A 26946-nucleotide genomic window follows, 5' to 3' on the forward strand; every position below is an offset into this window, starting at 1 on the left:
TTTTTTTTTTTCTCTTTGCTGCATCTTCTGTCCACTTTAACTGGATCACAAGCTGACTGGCAGGCCTGATATTAGTAACAGTTCATGAAAGTGTAGGCTTCATTTGTTGTCACTAATAAGCATTTCATAATTATGCTACATTAAAATAAAATCCAACAGCACACAGTCAAAAGTTTGGAAATGTCAAACTTAGGTTATAGCTCCATGTGTTTGTTTACCGTGGAAAAGTCTTTCATGAGCTAATGGAGTACTGTTTGTTGCCCATGTGAATTCTGACTCTTTTGGTACATTGTGCTTAGTATAATAAAAGAATAAAAGATTCTGTAATCTGAAGAATTAGACATTTGCTTTCATCGTTTCCATTCAATTTTGAGCCTCCAGCTGTCCTTCCCAGAAGCATGGTAAGTAGTATCCAGGCCTGCACTGAAAATACAATTATCATAGGCACACCTACGATAGAATAAGATCCATGTGATCTACAAACAAATGTCCATTTTCCAGTGTAGAAACTAAAGCACAAACAAGTGCTTCAGTACAGTTGACTAGGAGCCCAATTTTGAGGCGTTTTGGCCCCAATGCCAGCTTCATTTTTTTCAAAGTTGGAAAATAATGAAGTAGGCATAAGGTTGTAGGAAGAGATCAGACTGAACACCTTTGAAAAAACTGGATTCAGTCTATCCTGTTGGTGTGTATTAGCAGATGTTTAGTCAAAATCATCACCATAAGGAACAGTTTCCAGGTGTCCAACTGCAAAGTCAGATTTATAGAAATGATCACTTAAAACTGAAACTGAGTTGTACTGTATTTTCTTCGTAGAACCAGTAACAGGCTGCAGAACTGTTGAGGCCAAAACGCCTCAAAATTGGGCTCCTAGTCAACTGTACTGAAGCACTTGTTTGTGCTTTAGTTTCTACACTGGAAAATGGACATTTGTTTGTAGATCACATGGATCTTATTCTATCGTAGGTGTGCCTATGATAATTGTATTTTCAGTGCAGGCCTGGATACTACTTACCATACTTCTGGGAAGGATAGCTGGAGGCTCAAAATTGAGTGGAAACGATGAAAGCAAATGTCTAATTCTTTGACATGCTTCAAATAGAAAAAAATATTATGCAATAATGCAATTAAATGCCTCATAGTGCACGTACAGCAGGGTACTATTGGAACTCTGTAGCTTTAAAATGATTTATTGTGCATTTTAGACATTTTTTCAGGATAGCTCTTTGATACATGGAAGGTATCTGTACATGTATGAATGTCAGACAAAGATATGTAAGTACATTGTTAATGGTATTTCTTGAATTACTTTGGGTTATTTTGTCTTTGACAGTGAAATTGATAAAAACATTGATTATATGTCAAACTTAAGGAGAGATAAATGGATGGTTGAAGGCAAACTTCGGAAGTAAGTTTTGTTTCCTTAAATATTACAATATATTGCTTTTTTGTGTTTGCTCAAATATACTGCTGTATAGGCAATTTGTTCTAAAGACAAAATCAGCTCATTCAATTACAGATTTACCAAGAAGTCAGTAACTCCACTGCTTAATTAAGATGGGATATGAATTTAGAATGGCCCAGCACCATTTTTTTACAGTAAAACTATTAAAGATGCATGAAATTCAGAGGATTTATGTTCCTCAAAATTGCAGGAAGATCAAGTCCATTTTGTATTCTTTCAAAAAAGTAATGTATTTTCCTACTAGAATGTTACTGAAGCAATCAAATTAATATATACATCATTAGAGTTTATTTGGACCTGTCATACTTACCAGTGTTCGTTCTGAAATGTGTTTTAAGAAGACATAGTTTTCATACAGCATACTGATAAAATTTTGCCAATTTATTTAATAACCACATTATGCTATCTTAGTGTTTCCAGTCTGCCTATGTTGCGTCCCTATAGTTAGAGACACAACATAGTTGTCCCTATAGTTAGGGATCATATGTAGAATGCAGACACTGAGATATATTTTTTTATTTAAGGTAAAAATTGAAACTTTTTCAGAGTTGTCAGCTTCATATCCACTGTTCTCCCATCCTACAAGACAAAATTCCATACAGCAAGCAAAATGGCTCCAGGAAGCTAGAAGGTATAAAGTTCATGAATCACAGGGGGTAAAAATGCATAGCCAGACTCCACTTTTTTTTTTTCCTTGTTTTCTTTTTTGTAGTCGTCTTTAGCTCTTACCAAGCAGCACTGAATCCTTTCTTAGTCCTTGCTTTAGGTACTTATGTTTCTAATCTTATTTCTCCCTTTTTTCCCTTTACTATAGAAGAAGGAAGAAGTAAAGAAGAAGAGCAAGAGGGAGGTAGAGGAGAAAATGAGACCAGTAAAAAGAAATTCTCTACTAATACTGGAGATAACAGTCTACACAGGGTTAATGTATTTTGTCTCTTAGGACAATACAAAGACCTTCTCCTATCTTTCTCTCTATCCCTTCTATGGGATGCAGTTAAAACAGAGTTGCTGAATTTCTAATGTAGCCAAGTGTCCATTAACGAAATGGGATCCTTAGCTGTCCTTGTCTACTTGGGGACTGTTTAGTCTTCTTTCTTCCCCTCCATCAAACTGTAAGTACTTGTAGATACTAGATCCTCCCTTTTCTCTCATCTCGTCTTCTTTTCGCTCCCTTCAGCCAATGGGTATAATGCCCTGACAGTGCAAGTCCCTCTTCCTTTCCACAATCATTTCTGTATTTCTTGTGTTTTCCTCTCATGAGTGAATTCACGGCTCCAGTAGCCCTTTCCCTATTTTCATTCGTAAGTATCATAGGAGTGATCCAAGACTTTCTGTTTCTACTTCCTTTAAGTCACTGGACTTGATTCATCTTTCTCATTCTTGGTTCAAAATCTTTGGATATTCCGCTGTTTTTCTGATGAATTCTCAGAAGTTTTTTGAAGATTGATCGATCTTAAACAGTATTGTCTTCTTTATTTTATCACCTGGTACACTTTAAGAAACTCTGATAACTATTCTGAGCCTTCTCTGAAAAGAAATTTGCCTATTAAAGTCTTCTGTTCAGTCTTCTTTCTGCTTCCAGACTACATTTTTTCTGCATGTTATCTTCTCTGTCCATTTCAAAGCCCATGCTAGTTTTGAAGCATCCCAGTCTCAGGTTTGTATAAGAGTATCTCATCTCTTGACTACTTGGCATGTGATCAAGCAATATGTGTATACTTTTTGTATGCACAAAAACCTTTACAAAACCCTCAAAACATAAGCCTATCATGCGTGGAAATTTTATAGGAGTAGAATAAAGGATGCTAATGAATGGGCTCTTTTCAATTCTGCTCTGTTTACTACATTTTGCCTATTTTTTGTGGTAAATATTCATACCAGCATGTCCAGACTGTCTGGAAGTGTATCTTAAGTGGCACAAGACAAGATTCTACTTATGTCAGAAGGGGAATTTTCACTAATGGGTTATATTCTCTGCTTACATCCCCATTGCTTGTCATACATGCTTCCTGAATTGGACACTGGAAAAGGAACGTGAAATGCTGTGTTTGTAAGGTTTAAAAAGCAACATTAGAATCTCAAGATTGGAAGAAAGAATCGTTATGTTACAATCTCTAGGCAGGCTTTTTTTTGTTTCCTTACCATATGTAACAAAATTCCCTGATAAATTTATTTTTATGGTCTGCAACTGAATTCTGAGCTGCCTGCACCACTTTTTCTAGTGGTTTGATGGTCAGTGAGAGGCTGCATCTAATTCTCCCCTATGACATTTAGTTCTAAATCTTGATAGTGAGCACCATTTCTGTAAAGACGTCCATCTCATCAGATCAATTCATTTTTCTTTGTGCTTTCTGTATCACAACAGTTGTCAGAAAACTGTCTCACCTGGGATGATTCAGCTACTTTTGTTACTAGATACCGTAGTTTCAGCTTCTCTTTTTCCATTACATGTCTTCTCACCATCTTTTTTGTAGTTTGATCAGTGTAAAAGGGAGAAAAATAAAATATAGCTCCTTGAAGGAGTAGTTAATATTTGTTTCTTTATGTAACCTTGAAATACTGCAGAATAAGGTTTTCACTGCAAGGGTGTTCTTTTCAATACACCATTATTATGGCACCCTCTTTGTAAGTTAATTCCTTTCCTATGAGGCCATTTCAGCTATAAATAACAATGCTAAATCAAGAATATTGTTATATGATAGGAATTAGGATAGGAATTACACCCTGAGTTAGGGTAGGAGTTGGAAATTCTGATTTGGAATACTTTCCTTTTTTGGCCCAAGGTGAAGTATGTACAAAGGGCCTGAGTTTTAGAATTTCTTTACCATGCTATTTTTTAACATTTGAGTTATGTTGAAAAACCTTGAGGGAAAATTTGGTCAAAAGGTGAATTCTCCTTCCATGATCTAGAAAATATTACAGGTTAGATAAGAGTAGGTTTAAGTTGCATACTGGATTGTAGTGGGCCACCTGCTCTTCTTTATAGCCCACTGGACTTTATAGTGCTCACAACAGTTACAGAAGTCCATTTGGTATATACCCGAAAACTGGGAAGATGAAAGAAATAGTTTTCTGAGTGAAGAAATTATTCTAAATAAACCATATATCCAGGTAGCAACAGGAAAATTACTTCATCTTTTGACATATTGCAACATTTGCTAAGTTACATTGTTGTTGAGTTCTGCCTCTGCACTATGTTGGATGCAGATGGCGCCTTCTGGTGCTTGTAGTGCTATCAGAGAGCATCTTTGATTCATTTCCATATCCTTCTCATTTGTAATGTCATGCAGGCGTCCTATGGTGCCTGCTAGCACTGTATCACTATTCACTTTCAGCAAAAACCTTTTTACTTGTCCTCCTTTCCTTCAGGTGTATGAAGGAGTCATGGTTGTTCATTGTTGCTCTTCCACCTGCCAGCCTTTGACTGAATTATCTTCCAGATTATCTTTGATTTGTCTCTGAAGTTGTCCAGTCACACAGCAGTCAGTCTGAACACTGAGCAGTAGCTTTGTTCGAGTTCGATTGTTGATTGCTGTGCAGAGGCAGGAGTTTCCGGTCAGGTGATGAGGATTTGATGATGTGAAATTACCCTAGTAAAAAGGATAACTTAAACAAAACCCAGAACTTAAGTAACTAAATGGAGGTTGAATAGTATTGATGTTCAAGGAGACTAAAGCTTTTTGCACCAGAGCTGAAAATGATACTTTCAAAATCACTAAAAGGCTTGAGAAGATGTATTTAATCCAAGTATCTTAAATAGCTATAAAAAAATAGTGTTTCTATTGGGAAAAACAGAACTGTAAAACCTTCTAAATCCTCCACTGCATTTAAAAAAAAAAAAAAAAAAAAAAAAGTTTTCAAGCAAACAAAAGCCCCCTTGATGATTTCCTGCTAACAGTCTTTTTAAAAAGTGCTGCCACCAGTTCAGCAGCAACAGCTTCATTTCAGCCTGTGCCACTAAGTGCAGGCTCAGTGCACCAGCATTTTAGAAGGCTGATGTGTATGTCAGTGTTCCTCTGGCAAGAGCTCGGTACTTCAACAACAGTCATCATATTAGTAGCCACTTGCTGTATGGAATATTGTTTTGTAGGATGGGAAGAGAGAGAAGTACGACAAGGGAAAATTACATACTGGTAATTGTGTTTGTCGTGACCGTTCTGCTTTTCCCATCCTACCTTCTTCCAGCCATCTCTTACAAAATCTTTGTCTTTTCTGCACGTGTTTATGAATCTCTTCTAAGGCAGTTGCGTTTTTGGTCTGCGTTATAAATGAGTGGTTAGGCCTGGCTATTTATTCCTCCTGTGATTCAGCATGTTTGCCTGCTAGCTTCCTGATAGGTGGAACTGTAATATTTGCTGTGTGGAATCTTGTCTTATAGGATTTTTGTAGAAGAAGAAGGTCTACAACAACCATAATTACTGGTATGTAAGTTTCCTTTTTCTTTCTAAAAGGAAAAAATGAGTTTGAGTAACTCCTAGAGTTGAGTACTCCTAGTAGTTTAGGCAGTTAAGATTTCTCAGAAGAGAAGGTTTGTCCTAGAAAGAAAAGGTCAGCCAAAGTGCTATACTGAGATAAAAGATTAATATAATAAAATAAAAACACATGCAAATCTGTAATTCAAATTTTAAGCTGACCTTGCTGTTGGCTATGAAATTGTAAAACTTCTGTGTTCCAAGTTAGGATTTCTGCTTTGTTTTTTTGTTTGTTTTGGAGAGGTATTTTATCACAGAATTTTTAAACGAATGTAAAACAAAAGGTTATTCAATAGACAAAGGAGTTGAAATGGTTCTCTTGTCAGCTGTCATGACTTTTCAAAACTCATCTTGTATTACATTTCTTTTAAACAGTTACACAGTAAAATTCACCAAGGAGAAATGGAAATTCTACGCAGAACTGAATAAGGGGCTTAGAGTTTCTTCTGTTAACCTGAATGTTTCTTGTTGGTTAATGGCAATAGAGTGAGATAATAGAATTTCAATGTAGAACAGAAGAGCTAATTTGAATCTAAAATTACTTTCAATCACATATGAAGAAAGATTCGTTTATACCACAAATATACTCCGTAATTTCAGCTCCTTATCATATATTTAAAGGCTTAGAATCATTCACGCCAAGAAAACTGGCAAAAGAGATGCTACAGGAGGTGGTGACGTAGGAGAGGAACAGCACTCCTTGGAAACGCCAACGCCAGGCCGCAAACGTAGGCGAAAGGGTGACAGTGATTATGATGATGACGACGATGATGATAGCGATGATCAGGCAGATGAAGATGATGATGATGAAGAGGACAAAGAAGATAAAAAAGGAAAGAAGACAGAAGTTTGTGAGGATGAGGTGGGGGATTTTAACCTAGTTAATTAGTTAAAAAACCTAAAAGTAGACTATTTAAAGCCTGTTTTCTTTCCGTTTCTCTGAATTATGGCACCATTTTCCCAAAATATTACAAGGAAGAAAGAATATTTTATCGTCAATATTTTAAAATTTTTTGAATAAACTTTTCTTCCTGACTGTATTTTTTTTTTATCAGCTTATATAGTATGGAGGTGTCCCCCCCCCTTTTTTTTCCCCCTTCTTTTTCCTTTGCTTTCACTTAGTCTTAATTTTCCTGAAATTCTGAAAGGTTATACCATATTCAGGGAGCCCCAGTTTTATTAGCAGATGAACATAACTGCAGTTTTCTCTTAATGGAGAGTAAAAGTCATTTATTAATTAATGGAATAGTAAAGAAGCGTAAAATTGTATGAAATGTCTATTATAAAGTTTGCCTGTGCTTTTATTTTTCACAATTTTTGTAAGCTAGTGACTATGGAAGAAGATACATTAGTCAAGTGATCACAAAATGCTAAATTTTACTAGTCTATATCAGATGAAATATAGGAAGGATTATTAAAATTTTTTTAGCCTCCTAAGCTGAATTGTCTCTGCTACAGTCAAAATGAATTTTTGATATAAGTGCCATAGGACTCATTGTAGAAGTCTTAACAGTGTTCTCAACTGGATGAAATCTGATGAAAGAGCCAAGGAATACCAAATACTAAATTTCAGCACTGACCATTTCACTCACTGCCAGAAAACAATCTGTTTGTGCTAATTTATCAAACGACTGAGGAGAGTTTTTTGGGTTATTGTGGTTATGGTTGCTTGAACAATGTATGTATGCAACATGAGGTTTGCATTCAAATCTTTGCAAACACTTAAATAGAAACCAAACCAGGCTCTGGGGTAGGAATAGCCCTTCTTGCTGCTGTTACAGATTCGTTTCATATGTAGCTTAATGTGTATGACTTTAAGAGAGTACCTAAGAGGTATAATGCCTAATAATAATAATGTAACATAATAATAACCTAATTATAATAATATAAATAATAATAATATAAGTTTTTGCAGATTAATACTTAAGTAGTTAAGATAATTTCTATTAAAGTATCTTAATCTCACATCTTCCCATGATCTTTTTCCCCTACAGCCATACCTGCTTACTCCCTTTTTCCTTTACAAACGATACAAATTCGTATTTTGATGCACTGGGCATTTCAGAGAGCAAAGTCCTCTGAAGAAAAGGATTTAGTGCTTCCTGTTCGTTTTGTGGTATACCAGAAGTTGCATTGCATGCAACATATGTATGCAATGTTTGCTTAAATAAGTGGATTCTGAAATAGCTTCTCTGATTCGACACCTCATTTTCTGTTGTATCTGTTTCTGTTACAATATTAGTAAGATGCAGTAGTATGGTGTTATCCTGAAATAAATTTGCATGACAATATATTTGATGATTATAGGATGATGGGGACCAGACAGCAAGTGTTGAAGAACTAGAGAAACAGATTGAAAAACTGACCAAGGTGAGAGATTTCCATCTATTTTTAGTTATAATGCAAATTTGATTGCTGCATGCCGTTGAGTTTGAATGCAATCCATTATTTTCCAGTGGTCTCGCTTAAGACAAATTGAAATCAGGATGAGCTTTCATTTAATGAAAACATGAAATGATGCTAATGTTTATGACGCTTATTAAGCCAAAAAATGAATGTTTGTTGCACTGATGGTTTTGACTTAAAAGACAATTAGAGAGCTATTGATAATATTTTAACACACGTCTGCAACAATCATTATTATCTAGACGTAATTGTTACACTAATGTTTGTTGAAGTTTAGCTGTCCTTTTCTAAGATTATGTATGAGAAGCAATGGGATTTTCACTATGCAGATATGATTGCAGTTGTCCATTCCCTCCTGCAGTTGGCTAATCACTGCAGCTATCTTCCCAGCCAATACAGAGAGAACTGTCTTTACTTTGTGTTTTAAGAGGGGTAACGGTGTAATTGTAAGAGAAACAATAGAGAAGAAAGACAGAATGGTGTAGGTTGGGCTACAGTATGACCCATGCTTTTATTAATTAGTTTATGTATTAGAGAATTAATCATTTCAAACTTTGTCTCCTAGTATCTCTTTTACTCCAAACTGCAAGAAATCAGCAATCCAAAATGATACCTGGCTTCCAACAGTGTCAACTTAGCATGAAAAACAAAAAAAAAAATGTCTTTTAGACTTCCCTCAGAGCGCTATCTGTGTTTGAATACAGGATTTAGTTTCAGACATTACTGTTATTTTTTTCTGAACCAGTTAAAATATCTCATTAGTTTCCCTCAGAAGCTACAGTATCTTACACTGTTTGGCTGTTTTCACTGCTGTGCGTACTGTTTACTGTTTTCTGAGAGTCAAACAAGTCCTACCATTGCAAAATGCATCCTTAAAGCCAAGTTGATAAGCTGAACCAAGAAGTAATTGATTTGATTATTTAAAGCCAGCTGTCTAAGTAAATTTGTTAATTCTGGGTAGAATATCACATAACACATGGAAAAAAAAATCCTTGGTAAAAGAGCTTTCTCAAGTGATCCTATAACTTCTGTTCAATGTGGTAGCAAGGAGCTATTTTCTGTTATAATGACTGATTTTTTTTTTCTATTGAATTTTTATGTTTGTCCTTTTCTAAAATAGCAACAAAGCCAGTACAGGAAGAAGTTATTTGAAGCTTCGCACTGTTTACGTTCAATGATGTTTGGTCAAGATCGTTACAGGCGCCGATATTGGATTCTGCCTCAATGTGGTGGTATTTTTGTAGAAGGCATGGAAAGTGGTGAAGGTAAGAAACATACAGGAATAGTTTCATACCAAGGTATACTGCCAGTCCCTGCTGGCTATAATTTTGAGTCAAGGACTCTAGGCTTCACCTTCAGCCAAAGGTCAAATAAGGTAACCCTCAGAAAACATCACTGTTGAGATGATGCTCTCTGATAATATTTTTCTGATTGAGAGAGCTGATTTGAAGTGAGGATTAATATTTTGCACGTTTTGAGTTACTTATTTCTATATGTTATGCTTTTTCACGTTTGTAACAAGTGCTATTTTTTTGACTTTTTCTGAACTATTTCTCTTTTCTCTATGCCAGTAAACTCTGCATGTGGAAACTAGGATGGCCATAGAATATATGAAAAAGCATTGCTTTTCATCTTTTTTGCAGAATATTCTGTGTTTGAAAATTTCATGTGTGTCTGAAAAAGTGAAAATTACTTTTTCACAGTGAAGTACTATGTTTTCTCCTCAGTAATATGAGTTAGTTTCTGTATTTTCCTCACTGATCAGTCTTTCAATTCAGCAAGTAGTATTGTTGTTAAAATTTAGATACAGCTTTCTGCTTGTGATGGTTATATACTGCTTGTGGTGGAATTTTCTCGCAATTCATTGAATTGAGGCAGAGAACCTGTTTAATCTGATATATTTTTAAGGCCATTAGAATTTTTAAATATGAACCTTCATTTTAGTCACAGAACAAATCTTCTCCAATTCTGATTTTGACAGAGGCAAAATTCATTACTCTCATAAGGTTTTTCCAAAAATGGAATATATGATATCAAGAGAATAGCATCATTCCAGAGAGATATTTAATTAAAAAAAAACTAAAACATTACAGCACTATGTGAAATCTGAACTCTGTTTTGGCCTCAAAAATAAGCCATAAAACTTGTCCCAGATCTAATCCTGAAGTTCCCATCTTTGCAATGGGTAGCCTGAAGGAATTGTTTTTCTGTGTCTCCTGTCCTACATTTATTTTATGATCTATGTTTGGACTTCTTTTGCCCATGAGTAAGTACCTGGATAGAGAAGCTAAACCATCAGATGCTGTAGTGCTTGCATTCTTATTGTGCACTGTAAAATAAAATCTATTTAGTATATTTTAAGTAAATGAATGCCCAAATGCTTCAGAAGTTACACACAAAGGGAACCATTGAAACACAAATACTTGTCTGAAGAAGGCTGAAAAACATACACAAAAATTTTAGCCATGACCTTGAGGACAAACCCCTATTTTTATACATATACATATATATATATACATATATATATATATATATATAGCTTTAATGAAAATTTTATCTCACTGAAAAGCAAGGTGTCCATGCTTTTAAGCTCTCAACTATTCCCTCCTTCTTCAGCTCTTACTTTGCACTGGTCCAGTAAAGTCTATAGTTTATCCATTTCCCATTCCTTTGTCTAAGCATCTGAAAAATGAGACATGAACTTTTGAATGATCTGCCCGGTTAAAAAAATAATCCTCCTTCCCTCTTTGTGTAGTCATTTTGGTTGTTATGGTGACATTCAAATTGTTATACCTTGAAATACACTGTAACTATGAGCGCAGTTTTCAGTGTGGAGATACTGCTTTCTTGAAAGTATTATATTTGTAGTAAATACAATTTTCCAGAATGTACAAGTGAACTTTTGTGGTTGTTCTAGCCATAAACCACAAACAGAACCCTTATTTATTTGCAATTGCTGTATCTGTATTCATAGCAGATAGATCTTGAACATCTCAAATGCTTGAAGAAGCTGGCATCTGCTATGAAATTCTTTTGTTTTTTAAATTGCTTTAGACATTACACTTTCAAATGACATCTGTCTGTGTAGCTATCTGTAGAGTCCTAGTCATCATGCTGCATAGGTTATTGAAACAGCTTTAAGCTATCAGGAATTTTCACTTTAAGGTTCACAGTCTTAAGTTGTTAAGGACTTTCACTGAAAAAAAGAAATGTTTTTAATGTTAATGATTCAATGTTTGGGGAATGTTTGATTTCACAGTAGGAATTTTGGTCCTCCTTTTGGTAGCTGGCTGTGAGTTTGATGAAATGGCCTTCAGCAAAAATAAATTCCATGGCTATTAGCACTGTAGTCTATAAACATGTTTTGTTTTGTAAGAAGAAAGCTCTCAAAAATTCTTTCCTTCCCAAAGAATTTGCACTGGTAAGCTGCTTCAGAAATGTATGAATCTAAAGGGAGAACCCTGTAGCAAAGTTAACTACATTGAGGTTGTTTTTCCTCCAGGTGTTTAGCAGAACTTAAATCTGTATGTGCATTGATGTTTGCTTCCTTTTGCAAATGTTCTGTAAAGAGAGAAATGATCTCATTGAATTAAAAAAAAAGACACTGATTTAGCATACATAGATGCTAAATCAATAACATAAATCAATAAATGAAGTTATTGCTTATGTAACTATGTAACTTATATAACTATTTTAATGTGAAATGATAAAAAGGTCTAAATTAGTCGGCCTGTTACTTCATTTACATTTTTTTTCTTGTAGGTCTAGAAGAAATTACAAAAGAAAAAGAGAAATTAAAAAAAGCAGAAAGCATACATATCAAGGAAGAGATATTTGAAAACTCAGAAGAAAAATTACACTGTTTGAGTGCAACTCACTGTGAGCAAAAAGATCTGAAAGAAAAGGACAACACTAATTTGTTTTTACAAAAGCCTGGATCTTTTTCAAAACTAAGCAAACTGTTAGAGGTAGCAAAAATGCCACCTGAATCTGACATTATCTCCCAAAAATCTAATGGCAGTGCAGCAAATGGCTGCTCTTTATCTTATCAAAGTAACTCCAAAAACTCTCTCTGCAGCCTTCAGCCCACTGTTTCACAAAGCAGCAGTGAGAAATCTGAATCTAATAATCTTTTCAGTCCTATTGTAAGTGGGCCAGGAAAGTTTTACAGTTCTCCACTAATTCCGAGTGATCAGCTGTTAAAGACTCTCACTGAAAAGAGCAGACAGTGGTTCAGCCTTTTGCCAAGAGTTCCCTGTGATGACATGTCAGTCACCCACACAGATACACCAGCTACCACAACCTCCCTTACACCTCAGTCGCATCCGCCATCAAAATCGCCCTCACCTGTTCCTTCGCCTCTTCTGGGGTCCACCTCTGCACAGAGTCCTATGGGATTAAGTCCTTTTGCATTGTCACCACTCCAGGTAAGTAAATAATTACCTTTTGAATAGTCTGAATTTGCTGTGCTTATTCAGACAGAATTCTTGTGGAGTCCAGTTATTTCACAAAAATGCTATCATGACATCTTTCTTTATATTTTTTCTGTTTTTGGATGTTAATAAACAGTTTTGTCTTACAAATACTTTCATACTGGAAGCTTTTTTATTGAAAAGTGTTAGTAGGTAAAATCCAAAGTAAACCGATGTTTGATATTTTGTATGTGAATTTCATTAATTTCATTAGGCTTATAGGGGTTGACCACTGTTACTAAATGAAAAATGGATGAGTAAATAAAAACTAATTTTCAGAAATGTAATCCCTTTAAAAACTGTTATTCCTTAAGCATTCACAGGGCCCTAGTAAAGATTATTACATGTTTGTGTTTGATTAGTTTTTTTAAACTAATTTAGGTTTTCTTAAGCTAATCAAAGTACTGAGTAAAGGCCTCCTTTATGTTTTGATTGTGCTTTTAAAAATAGCATTCTAATCGCAATTCAGGTAGTGTTCAGTTAGTTATAGTAGTTGTAGCCATTAAAAATATTTTCTCTGTAGCAGATGAAAAGCGGATTACCTATAATGGGACTTCAGTTCTGTGGATGGCCTACGGGAGTTCTTTCTTCAAATGTTCCATTTTCATCTCCTTTACCTACTCTTGGATCGAGTTTGGGATTGTCAGAAGGGAATAGTAATTCATTCTTGGCACCTAGTGTTCCTACAAGTAAAAGTGAATCACCAGCACTACAGAGTGAAAAAATAGCTTCTACTCCCTCTACAGCCGTTGAAGTAGCCAAGCCAGTAGATTATCCTAACCCAAAACCCATACCAGAAGGTAAGCTTGTGACAACAATAAGCTGGAACTGATAGATAATTTGCTCCAATGCCACTGAGCTGTTCCAGATTACTTTTGCATAATTTAAGTATTTAATTTGTCTAAGTCATTTGTCCCTTCTGATTGGGATTGCATTAGAAGTGCCTGTAAAGAATTTACATGCCTTTCTTGATTTAGAAATGCAGTATGGATGGTGGAGGATTACTGATCCTGAGGACGTAAAATCTTTGCTTAAAGTGCTGCATCTCAGGGGAATAAGAGAAAAGGCCTTACAAAAGCAAATACAGAAACACATGGATTATATCAGTCTGGCCTGCATCAAAAATAAGGATGGTATGTAATTGATATTCATGTTATGTGTAGTTGTTGGGCAAAGGAAAACTGGCATAGATGAGTTTTGAGATGTATTTACGTGGAGGGTTAAAGTATCAGCCAGAGAGAAAAGGTAAGTTTCTCACTGTCTGTAGACTGCCTTTTCACCAGCCTCATTCTGGAAAGTTACAGGGCTGGAGAAGTTCCATATTTAATGTAAATTTGTCTAGGGGCCTGACTAAATTTTAGTAACCTTTTCAAGCTCTTTCTGTCTCTGTAACACTACAGCTTAGCCTTCCCTTCCTCTTCCTGCCTTTAAATTGCAAGCTTGAAAATCCACAGAATTGAGTAGTCTTATTGGTATCTTTTATAACAGTTCTTCCACATTTGATGGGAGTTAACAGGTAAATCAGTTTGAATTTACTCAGAGATGTTGTAATACTAATTAAAATAATAAAATATGATTCTCAAATACAGTTGCAATTATTGATATAAATGAAAATGAAGATAACCAGGTAACTCGAGATGTTGTTGAAAACTGGTCAGTAGAAGAACAAGCAATGGAGATGGATCTTGCTATTCTTCAGCAGGTGGAAGATTTAGAGAGGAGAGTTGCATCAGCTAGTTTGCAAGTTAAGGTAAAACCAACTTTAAGTAAAATCTCTCTTTAAAATGACATTATTGAAGTGGTGAGAATATAAAGTAGATAGTAGCAGTCCTTTTGCTGTTAATAAGTGCCTTCTCATTCATCTCTAGTGGTCTGCAAATAAAACAAATCCACTGCAGCAGTATCACAAATATTTGTGTTCCAGACATAAAAGGAACAGTAAATAAGCATTATTTTATTTCAGTTAAATCACTGGATGAAGAAGATGCTCAGAGTGGCAGACCTGGAAGAGTGTTCCTGTATATCATGCAACACCATGCATGTTTTGTTAACTTTTTAAATGCAAAGGTTTCACTGCATATTATGGAACACTTAGTTATAATGCTTTGTGCTGCAGTTCTCTATGTTTTGGGTTTCTGCTGCTGTTGGTGCTTTTAGAAAAGCCTATGATCTCATCATGCTTCTTTGCTTGAGTATTGTAGAATCATGGAGAAAATGCGATATATGGGTTGTGAGCATGAAAGAGTGAAGAAATTAATGCCTCTTATCACAGCCTGAGGCTTTCCCAGTGTGAATGTAGGATCAGCATATGTTTGTTTGGTTATAGTACAGATGTAGTATTTGGGCTGTAGTGTATGCTAGGGGTGGATGCAGAGTGTTCCATAGGTCCTTTCAGAAAGTCTGTTAATGCTTTAATAATTTTACTTCTCTGGATGTTTTTGCAAGAGTGTCTACAGATGGATTACAAGTAACTAAGATAAACTGGAAACAGTGCTTCAGTTACTTAGTTTGATTCCATTAAACAGTGCCGCTGTTTACACACTGAGTAAGTTAATAGCAACCAGTAAATGTGCTAACCTTTCTATTAACGTAGGGCTGGCTGTGTCCTGATCCTGCATCGGAGAGAGAAGACTTGGTATATTGTGAACATAAGTCAATTAGTAGATTGCACAGGAAGCACGATGGAGATTGTGCTGGAGGCGGAGAAGGCAGTACCAGCTCTCTAGAGCGGAAGAGTGACAACCCTCTAGATATAGCTGTAACCAGGCTTGCTGACTTGGAGCGGAACATAGAGCGAAGGTATCTGAAGAGCCCCTTAAGTACCACCATTCAGATCAAACTGGATAATGTGGGCACAGTTACTGTCCCTGCTCCTGCACCATCCATTAGTGGTGATGGTGACGGGTAGGTTATTGAGATTAACTTGAAAAATTATTGTGCTTCTTTGCTAATTGGAGCCTATTTTCTATTGCCTGTTATTTATGTACCTTCTTGTATGTCTGTGATCCGTATGGATCATGTTATTCTGCATGGTGCTTTGTAAAGATATTTTTTGTTATGTTTGTTGATAATCTTGCAAAGTTATCTTACATTTAACTGGTTGTGACTAAGCTTTGAGGCACGTAGCCACAGTCTGTGCACTACATCAAATTTAGTTGCTTAAACCTTATACTTATTGGCTGTGTACGTTTTGTCATTGCTTGGCTTTCAATGTGATAATGATTGTTCCACGTTTAAACATCAGCAAACACGGATGTGACCTACTTAATTTCTCTATATTTCAATGCAGAAGTGAAGAGGATATTGCTCCAGGGCTAAGGGTATGGAGAAGGGCATTGTCAGAAGCGCGCAGTGCTGCACAGGTAGCTCTGTGCATTCAGCAGTTACAGAAATCAATAGCATGGGAAAAATCTATTATGAAAGTTGTAAGTGTTTTTCATTTAAAAATACTGTAAGTTAATTTACTATATTCTGTTTGCCCACCTTAAGCACTTAAAGATACGGTGATTAATGTTTCTCTTATTACTGCCTGTAAAACTTACTACAGTTAAACTGTACTTTGTGAATAGATGACCATAAATCTAATGGAAAAGATTATCCCCTTCTTGCCAAATTCAGTATCATGAAATTTCTAAGATGAAAAGCCCTTGTAACTGATTGCTTTATTTAAGATCGTAAATAACATTCAGGTATGAAAGAGGCATTTCTGACTCCATCTGATGGAAGATACTCTATCTGATGGAATATTTCTGATCTCATCCGTGACATGAGCTTTATGGAGATTCAGCATTGCATATTTTAATTAAGGACTTCATTTTTCAGAAAGTTGAGATGCTCCAAATGTGTGTGGCTTCTTTTGCATGCCCACTTATCACAACTGCACATGCAAACTGGGCAAGTGTGTAAGCAGATACGCTGAAATACTTGTTTCCTTGTACACGTGCCCACTTAACAAATAGATTGGTGTTAACTGCGTATACAGTGAAGGCATGCAAAATGCATGTGTCAATATTTGCATGGACTTTTGAACCTCAAATTTCTGAAAATATAAGCTGTAATTCTGCTACAATACTTATAGGAAGAACTTTCATAATTAAAGCAATTAATGTGTAAAGGTCTTTCTCCAGTTGTTGAACTATTGCTAAAATTGACCTCAAATTGCTTTAAGATGAATCAGCTTTATGACGTGATTTTGTACTGCCAGTGCTATGCGGTGGTGCTGATAAAAATGTTTTTTTTTAATTAATGTTTTCCCCCTAATTTTATAATGTCTGCCTGTTCTATATAGAAAAAAATGTATATATCCTTTATCTATACAGATGTGTAATTTAGATAAAAACTGAAGATTAAGGCTGTATCTTTAGAACAAAGGGTTTATAAATTTAGTAGGAGCAGCTGAAAGGGCATGTAAATATAATTTTTAAGGTGTAATACAGTATCCAGAAAAAATAACATAATTCACAAATGCCTGAAATGTTTTATGCATTGAATTATGTGATAGACATTGGTATATAATGAAAACATGTGGAGATCTTTACATTCCTGAAAAAGAAGTCCAGATATAGAAGAATATCAAAACAACTGTGTAAGAAAATTGACTCTACTTTTGGTATTTTTAGACCAGTGTGAATTTTGGAAGTGCTAGGATCATATTTGGTCTGCCATAGTGAAATTCTGCTGTGCTTTGGATAAGATCCTTACTGCTTATTATATGAAAGCACTGTAGTAATTTTTTTAAAAAACATTATTTTTATGAATTAAATTACTTGCATGAAATAATTAAGAAAAAAAAAAGACAACAGATTTCAGGCAGCTATACCAACAGACCTTACTGATGTTGAATCACATTTACAGCACTTTTTTATCTACAATCTTCTTTAATAGTTACTTTAAAATTTGCTTTTTCTGGTTGATTTCAGTGTTCTAACCACATGCAAACTTACAAACATAGCACCTGCAAATCCTTTTAGGGACACTGAAATTAACTATTTTGAAATTCTTAAAATGAAAAATTGCCACTAACTAACTGTAGCCAACTTTTGCGAACACATAAGAGCAGTTCTAATCAATGTTGTTCTTTGTGCACTGACAATGAATGTTGTGTTGTTTACCTAAAGCATTAAGTGAGAATAACAATAGGGGTTTGTTTGCATCATAAAAGCTATCAAATTTGCCAGTGTTATACTGTAGAGAAAGTAATTTCCAGAGCAAGGGTAATTTCTAAGGGTTGTGGTCCTATGAATTAAACCCTGAGAGCAGACATTTTTAACTAGTTGCTGTTTCTGCCATGGGCATAAATGAAGAGAAAATCCATGACATATTATATGTGCCCTGAGTGATTTTGGTTATGAGATACCTTGACCTATTGTGGACATTAATCAAATATAAAAGGTATTCATAGTTTCGTATGCTGTAGAACACCAATCTTACAATGAATTGCTTTTCAAATGTGTTGACATTTAGGCCTGAGATTAGTTCTTCACTTACTGCCTATATTCTATTACAGATGTGATCATTGCTAGACTGATTGTGGTAAAAGGAAAGGGAAATAATTTTCAAAGTGAATATGTTTGTTTGGAGAGGAGATGTATTACATATATATATATATATTTATGTATAGTGTTTCAAAGTTGAAAAGTTGAATTAAAGCAATTTTTCATGTATTATAGTACTGCCAAATTTGTCGAAAGGGAGATAATGAAGAATTGCTGCTGCTTTGTGATGGCTGTGATAAAGGCTGTCATACATACTGCCACCGACCCAAGATCACTACTATTCCAGACGGTGACTGGTTTTGTCCTGCCTGCATAGCAAAGGTAATATTAATCCTAAAGGTGAAGTTACATATATAGGTGTTTTTGCACATGCTAGAGTTTGAGATCTCCCAGGACTTTTTAAAACCAAGATAATGATCTGTATGTTTATGCTGGACTGCCATTAAATAATATAAGATGAGTAATGTTTTGGGGTTTTCTTTGGTGTTTTTAAGAACTTGGACTCTCATGGTAAGTAAAAGCTGTAACTTAGTCCGTTTTAAACTGTAATTTTTAATGTAAATAGGTACAGAATTCTCCTGCTGATTCAGTATCCTAACTGCTTATTTCTCTCTAAGAGTATTTTGCACGTGAATCTTTAGAACTTTATTGTTCTAAATGTTGACAGATCAATGTTTTAGGTGTTGTTTGAAAGAAATATGGGGAAAAGGTAGTTAGTATCATTCCTTTCATTCTGTACAGCATATCTTACTGTTCCTTTTTTTATACATCTCAATACCTTTCAGAGAAAGACTGTGTATTGTCTCCTATTCCTCATAAACATTTTCAGTTGAGATACTCGTATAATGAGTGTTACTGTCTTTTGCTTGAGTAGTTTTAAAATCCCCAAATAATAGCTTTCTATCTGTTTCTTTCAGCACATTGTTCAAACCATAAACTGACATTGCTGTCAGGAACTCTCAATATTTTTCCTCCTTTCTGTTTTGCTTACTCATTTTCATACTCATTTTATATTCTCCTGTAGATATCTTTAAGTCAAGGTATTTGTATCTTTCATATCTAGCCTTTAGATCTTGAAACTAATAATCCTTGACTTGAAAAAAAAATCCAGTTTTCCATATCTTGAAAAGAATATGGTTGTTAGAAATGAGTATAGTATTCCATCTGTGGTTATATCAGTCTTTTAGGAGTGGACTACTACTTTGCCTGAAAATAGGCCAGCCTGTTTTATTCCAGTATTTTACTTATTTGAAAGTCAGGTGCTTGTATGTTGTCACAAACTGTGAACCTAAATCACTAGTCATATGGATGTTTACAGCCTTGCTTGCTTTCAGAGAACAATAGGCAGTAAATAATCTCATTTATTAAATATCTCAATTGTTTTGGTGCTTCCATTTGTCTGATCTTCTTTGGTTTTATGCTGCGTATCAGTAATACAGTTATCTGTATTGCAGGCAAGTGGTCAAACTCTAAAGATAAAAAAACTTCAAATCAAAGGGAAAAAAAGTAATGAACAAAAGAGAGGCAGGAAATTAGTGGGAGATACAGAGGATGAAGACTCTGCAACTACAAGCAGCTCCGTAAAAAGAGGAAAAATGGACTCTAGAAAAAGAAAAATGGATGAAAATGTCTCTGTAAGCCAACTAAAGCAAGAAAATTTCACTCCTATTAAGAAACCTAAAAGAGATGACTCCAAGGACCTGGCTGTTTGCAGGTAAGATCTGCTTGTTCGTAAAGTAACAAATTCTGGACTTGGGTATACCTTGTTGAAACAAGTGGTGCCTAATTTTTCTTGTTATGTTTTTGGGAGAGAGAGGTCACAAGAACCCTGTTTCCTATCATGTATTCACACAGCAGTTGATGATGATTTCACTGTAGATACTAAGGATTTAACATTGGTGCATGATGGAAGTGTTTGCAGTATTTGGCAATGAAGCACAAGAGGAAAGTATTTCTGGATAGCATGTCATCTGTGAAGTCTCCTACTCCTCCACGTACTTCCATGAGTTGGAAGACCCTGAGAGAGAGGTGCTGACAGCTTTCTAAAATGTCACAAAATTGACTATCTGCCGTGTCCAAAAGGTATTTTTGCTTCACAGAGGCAGAGACAGTAATAGGAATGCATCTTTCTTTGCTGCTGCGCTGCCGAGTGAGAAGTGACATAGTTCACAGTTTTTGGAAACCTAGTATGAGCACCTGTTTAACTAGTTTCCAACTGTGTTATGTTGAAGATCAAAATATGGAAGATTCCCAAGTGTTTTTTTCTTTTACAATGTTAAAACGATAACTAAAATTTCATGTCTTAAAATAGGTGGCTTAGAGAGAACTAAATGCTATTTTGAATGCTCAGTTAAGATGTCTGTCTGTACTGACATTGTTTTGAGCTTTGCATAGGACACAGAATAAAGTACTATCCCTTTATAAAGTGAACAGATTGACAGCACAGGATGAATTTGTTTAACAGGAAGAACCTTTGTGAATATGTGAACAAGTTAAAAATACTGATTTAAAACCTTATTTTATTCAGCATGATCCTCTCAGAATTGGAAACTCATGAAGATGCATGGCCTTTCTTGCTTCCTGTAAACTTGAAACTTGTTCCTGGTTATAAGAAAGTTATTAAGAAACCTATGGACTTTTCCACCATTAGAGACAAGCTAAGTAGTGGACAGTAAGTAAACCCAACGTAAATTTTAATGTACATTTAAAATTTTTTTTAAAAAAAAACATTCTGCAGACATTTAAAAGGCTGTATTTCAACTTGAAATTCAGTATTTTCTTTTAATTAGTTAAAACATCCTTTGATCTTCTGCCTGCTCTGGCACTTGTCTGATAGCTTATGATCAAAATAAGAATTCGTAACTATAATTTTTTTCTCTTTGCCATGTCTAAGTGAAAGAGCATGTCAGGTGGGACCTGTGGAACTGACTGACTTCTACTGAAAAATAATAAAGCTTCCAGGTCAAATTTACAAAACCAATAGGAAGATTTTTTTCCTCCCTTTTTTCATTAAGGCATCTTAGTATGGTTACTTCAATTAAAAACTGTGCATATGGATTTTAAGCTAGGAGTCCCTTTAGGTAATGTTGCAGCTGTGGAGTGAATTAGCACTCCTTCTGTGGGAAACTAGAAAACATTCCAGTAATGGAGGTTAGTTGTTATATACTCATGGAATTAGATTGCACAGCTTCTTAAAAAGGATGGGAAAAAAATTATTCCCATACGCATTTTATGTGAGGAATCTCAAGTCTCAGGACCCCTGTCGTTTCCCTCTTTGTTATATCCATGTGCTCTGATGATGCGTCACCACCAAAAAAAATTTTGTTATCCGTTAAAAAAAAAAAGAAAGAAAAAAAAAGAAGAAGAAGATGGACCCTCTTGAGTGTCCATCAGTTACAAACAAACCAGCTTCCTAGGATGATACAAAGGACTTTTTCACTCCTTGGGACTTTTTCTTCCATGAGCTTCAGATTTAAATGCTGCACATGTGCTCACTAATAACTGTAGACTTGTGCCTTTTCCTGGCTTTTTAACAATTCTGTGAATATCTCATCACGCTTTGGACCTTGTATGTTCAGGGTAAGAAAAACAGATTATCAATGAAAATGTTACCGAACTGAGCAGGGCAGCCTTCTATATATATGATTGTTCCTCTTTGAGGTAAATGTGAGTGTGCTCAACATTTGCTTTGAAAGGACTTTTGAAAGGACTTGAGCCCAAGAAAAGATGAATAAATGGAATGTTCCCATAGCATTTTAACTAGAAAACTGTTGACAGGGGAAAGTAAATTTAAAAAGTAGTTTGATTTTTCAGTACTTGCTTGCAAAGTTTTTGATGCAAATAACAGGTACAATGATGAGAGATTATTACTTACACTAATGTTCATTTTCTTGAAAATATTTGAAATCAGAAATGTCAAAAGTGTAATAAAGATGCAGAGCATTCATTGAATATTTTGTGGTTAGTGGTAAATTCGTTGTTGTTTCTAGAGTTCTTTTTGTTAAAGTATTTTCCCCTTTTGATTCCCCCATTTACTTTTTTCTTCTTTCAGGTACCCTAATCTTGAAGCATTTTCGCTAGATGTCAGGCTTGTTTTTGACAACTGTGAAACCTTTAATGAAGATGATTCTGACATAGGCAGGGCTGGCCATAACATGAGAAAATATTTTGAAAAAAAATGGACAGAGATTTTCAAAGTGAGCTGAAGTTGCCAGAATCCATTTTTTTTTCCTTAAATGAGGACTGATGAGACCAGCAATGTGAACTGTATTTACATAAAAGTGCAAGGCACATGCATAACTAATGACTTTTTTTTCGTTAAAAAATATCACGGAAGTGATACTAGTTTTAAAGGCCTCACTCTTACAGCAACCATGGCCCCTTGGTTATTGGTTTGTGTGTTTTATCAAACTAATTTAGGTAGAACAGGGAAGTACCCCCAAAGAATTTCAAAGAAAGGGGTGTTATAGTGCAATAGCAATTTAAAATATATCAAAACGCACTGAATATTCAACCACCAGAGCTCTACTTGGGGAAATGGTTCTCTTTTCCCTTTCAATAAATATCTATTTTTCATTTTTTTACTTTGTAGTTTATTTTTTAGTGAATGTATTTAATTTTATGAATTATTTATGATTATACAGCATCCAGAATCTTCGTTTTCTGTGAAAAGGAAGAATTAGAAAATTGCTTTAAATCTTGAAAAATACAACAAGGAATGTTTTAAAATATAAAACAAAGCCAAGTAAAACTGTTTACACTGTTGTGCTGTGAAGGCACTAAAAATTAAACTTTACTGTAGAGTTACAAGTACATTTATATATATGTTGCTGCATCACTTGTGTAGTTAAATTGTATTTCAAGACAGTGAAGAAAAATTGAGACATATGTATATAATGTTCATTATTGTTTATATTAAGTCTTGTTTTAAATATGTATGATGTGTACATATTGTTTGCAGACATTATCGTTTATGCCTTAGGAGGACAGTAGCATTTTATTTTAGTCTTTAACGTAATTATAGCTCTATGGCTTGTACAGTAATTATCCTCTACCAACACTGTGGAGTCTCCTTAATCTTGGTAGTGCCTGCCTTTAAAACAGGGTGTAGGGGATACTAGTTTTCCATTTTTCTATTTTGTTATATAATTTAAAGCCACCATGGCCTCCCATTCAAGTATAATCATTTGTATCCATGTGGAATAAAATTGTGACAATTTCCTGCGCGCTCGTGCGCGCACACAGTATTTTTTCATAGAAACATTTCCCTCCATTTGCCTTGCCACAGAAATAACAAAGATGACATTTGTAACCACTGTGTTTTATCTATGTGTGTTGTGGTGGCCTGCTGGGGCAGATAGATCAGATTTTTTTTTTTTTGTACTAATGTAAGAGTACTTGAAGTTTTATTTAAAAAAAATGTTGTGGAAAGGTAGCATTCTTTTTCTTTTCTTTTTCGGGAGTGTTATTTTTCACTAGTATGTGTGGCACGGAAACAATAAAAGACTGTTTTGCAAACCATTTTTTTCTTGGCGATTTTAATACTTCAGATGCTATGTATACAGGAATATTTTTAATAATATTTTGGGAGTTGTGCACTTAACAGAAAGTCCTTATTGTGGCCTTTTAATGGTAACTCGAAAAGAAGAAATTGCTAAGCAGTACCTATTCAATTGAGTGTTAATAACATCAATCAGTTAAGGCCTTATGGTATAATCATTTGGCTGCCTACCATTTGACCCCTTTCTGGCAATCTCATTTACTCCTGTTACAGCATGAACACTCATGATAATCTATGTAGATATACATAATGTTTCATGTAATGTTTCTTAAAAGCTTTTGGCACTTCAAAACATTCTTTTTTGGTCTTTGGTCTGGAGGTCATGAGACATAATCTTTGCTGATCACAGAAACTAGAAGAATTACACATGAGCCATCCTACCCAATATACCACTCTCAGCAAGTAATGTTTATTTTTATTTGCTTGTAAATTAGGCCTGCCATTTTGGGGTCTTGGAGTCTTGTTTTGTATTCCCCCTTGCCATTATAATCTCTGTCTTGGGAAGAATATGTCTGAGTGTACTACTGTCTGAGAAAAGACAGTGTCTTTTTAATGAAATTTCGTGTCTGTTGTCCTCCTCAAAAGATCTTGTTCAGTATATTAATTTTCTTTGTGAAAGTCCTGTTAGAAGAACTGTCCTCATCTAGAATACACTCATGTATGGATGACAGGCAGCCCTGCATTCTAATACTGGCTCCACCACTGACTGATTAATTGCTTTACTTTTTGTCACCTTTCTGAAAACTTGAATAAAAAAGTTTACTGATATGTTCCAGAGATGTGAAAATTTATCAATGCTTTGAACATATAATAGTAAGTTTATAATACTCTTACGAGTATGCTGAAATTATTGGGAAAACCACTTATCTGATACAAAACAGAAGAAATTTTGCCTCAGCTTCTGTTCTAATCAATATCCCCATATTAGATCTAATACTAGTTTTCTAAAAAGTTAGAAGAACATTGTTGCATTTCTCAGTCTGTATTCTCATTCAGCTCAACAGCGGGGAAAGTTGAAGAGATTATACCTATAAAAGCTATGATGGTGAGGTAATTTTCACCTTTCTGAACTTCACATTACCTATGTGTTGCTTTGCTTAGTAGCAGCCAGCTGTTTCGATAAAGTTAAGTTTACAATAATTAATTATATTTGAATGGCAAGCCTGAATCATACAAATGTCATCATACTATCTTCACAGAGAACAGCCAGGGCAAATAAGATGGAATTTAACTACTACAAAAATGTGCTTAATTTTTCTTCTTTGCTATTTATCTACTATAAATATTTCTGTCTGTCTGTTCTCTTGGAGGAAGATTTCTCTGGGGGCCTCTCTTCCTTTCTGAACAAAAGCACACCATCTTAATTTGGAGGATTTCTTGACAAACTTGTAAAATCTTAATTTTAAGGTACCATTAATGATGGTCAGTGAACAGTTTTTCTGGTTGTGACTGTGGGATCTGTTTTGTCTCTGGGCTTCTCTTAAAATAGACTGGATCAGCTGGAAATCAGAAGTGGTAGTCACCTTGGACAAAATACATCTCATTAAAAGGAGGTCTAAAAGCTTTATCCTAGATCTTTTTATACAATCTCCATGGTTTTCTAACCACAACTAGGTCACAGGTGCTGTGCACCTACCAGTAGGCTTTAAATTATTGAGCTGCAGCAATGTTTCTCTCAGGCATAATTCCACTCAGCACTTAAGACTTCTTTTTGCTACAGAAGGAAATGATATCTGTCATATTGGGCAGAGGGTGAGATAAACTGCCCCCATGAATAACTTTTTGCATTTTTTTAATGTGCTTTTCCTTCCATAGTCTCTTACAACATTCTGAAGAGAAGTGATAACATGCACTTATGTCTAAGTGTTGTTACTTTTCCAACTTTTTTTTTGATTCACTGCATGACTTTGGCAAGCCACTAAACCTTTCTCTTGGTTTACTGCTGTGTATAATATTAATATACTTTCCACCAGTTTAATGTTTATGAATTATTTTAAGATCTTTATAAAGAAGTGTTAAATGATCATAAACCAAAGAAATGCACTTAATGTGGACAGTATCTAAAGAGTGTTTATCTAGCTCCCTTATAGATGATGAAAGAAATTCTGTCAAGAAAATAAATGCAACATTAACATAGTTAATGATGTATTTAAAAACATTTCAGATGACTGGAAGGAACTTTTAAGTACCAACAAATTGCATTCCACTTACCAAACATTTCTTAGAAGTAAACCTGTTAAATTAGTTGCTTTTTGAAATGTAGTTATCAGTGGAAGTGCTGCAAACTATGTGGATGAGTTGAGCATATTTCATACGTGCCTAAGACAAATTGGTGCAATTTCTTCTGTCATAAAGAAAGATGGTAATAAAGATGACTCAGTCCGATTTAGCTGGACCTTACTGCCAAAGCACATTATTAAGATTGTTAAGACTAGGTCTGTTAAGAATATATGTAAGATTTGTTGGATAAATTAAGCTGATGCTCCATGAAGATACAGATTCACAGTGTATTTAGCAAGTAATTTCCAGTTTCCCAAATGCAAAATAAAGAGAACAGTCTTACCTACAGCCTGTGGTACAGAGATCTACCCTCTTTGTTAAGGAAGTTTTTAACAACAGATACGTAGTTCTCCCACTTATTTAAGACGTTGTATTCTCGTTCATCGCTAAAAGAGCGCGGCGCATACCAGGTGGGTTGAATACTTGCCGTGGGCCGATGCGATAGTTCGTCATCAAACAGGCTCCATCGGACGCGGCGCTACGACGAGCCAAGACGCGAGTGCTGGCTACTTACGTGAAAGCGTTTCCAGCGTGAGGAGGGCCTCGAGACAAGCCGCTCGCTTCTGCTGAGGAAATGCAGGTGTAACGACAAGCGCTTTGCTTTACGTGCGTCCCTCGGTACGCGTCTGGCTGTGCAACTGGTGGCGACTCAACGCCGTGACGGGACTGCGGCGGGAGCGGGCGGAGCGGTTACTACGAGCTGGGGCGGGCGGCGGCCGGGGCGAGCCGCCGCGGGCCCGGGGCAGGGAGCGGAGGCGGCGGGAGCGCCGCGAGGCCGCCCCGCCCCGCGGGGGCC

At 35.5% G+C, this 26946-nt stretch overlaps 1 protein-coding gene across 13 annotated transcripts in view; it reads left to right on the top strand.

Moving 5' to 3' along the window:
* The window catches only part of BAZ2B (bromodomain adjacent to zinc finger domain 2B), a 162285-nt gene extending 138453 nt beyond the window's left edge, over positions 1-23832 (top strand). For 7 of the 13 annotated variants that reach the window (XM_062578291.1, XM_062578297.1, XM_062578295.1 and 4 more), the window contains 14 exons: positions 1334-1408; positions 6559-6799; positions 8245-8307; positions 9464-9608; positions 12106-12770; positions 13339-13615; positions 13793-13948; positions 14405-14565; positions 15409-15719; positions 16105-16240; positions 18485-18631; positions 19765-20024; positions 20838-20981; positions 22362-23832. In XM_062578291.1, the coding sequence (XP_062434275.1) occupies positions 1334-1408; positions 6559-6799; positions 8245-8307; positions 9464-9608; positions 12106-12770; positions 13339-13615; positions 13793-13948; positions 14405-14565; positions 15409-15719; positions 16105-16240; positions 18485-18631; positions 19765-20024; positions 20838-20981; positions 22362-22515 (2935 nt within the window). In that variant the 3' untranslated portion in view covers positions 22516-23832. Of the gene's footprint in view, positions 1-1333; positions 1409-6558; positions 6800-8244; positions 8308-9463; positions 9609-12105; positions 12771-13338; positions 13616-13792; positions 13949-14404; positions 14566-15408; positions 15720-16104; positions 16241-18484; positions 18632-19764; positions 20025-20837; positions 20982-22361 lie in introns of those variants that run through there. The other 6 variants (XM_062578299.1, XM_062578302.1, XM_062578298.1 and 3 more) reach the window with 5 other exon arrangements.
* Positions 23833-26946: the final 3114 nt, after the last annotated feature.

The sequence above is a fragment of the Rhea pennata genome, chromosome 6, assembly GCF_028389875.1.
Source record: "Rhea pennata isolate bPtePen1 chromosome 6, bPtePen1.pri, whole genome shotgun sequence".
NCBI lineage: Eukaryota > Metazoa > Chordata > Aves > Rheiformes > Rheidae > Rhea > Rhea pennata.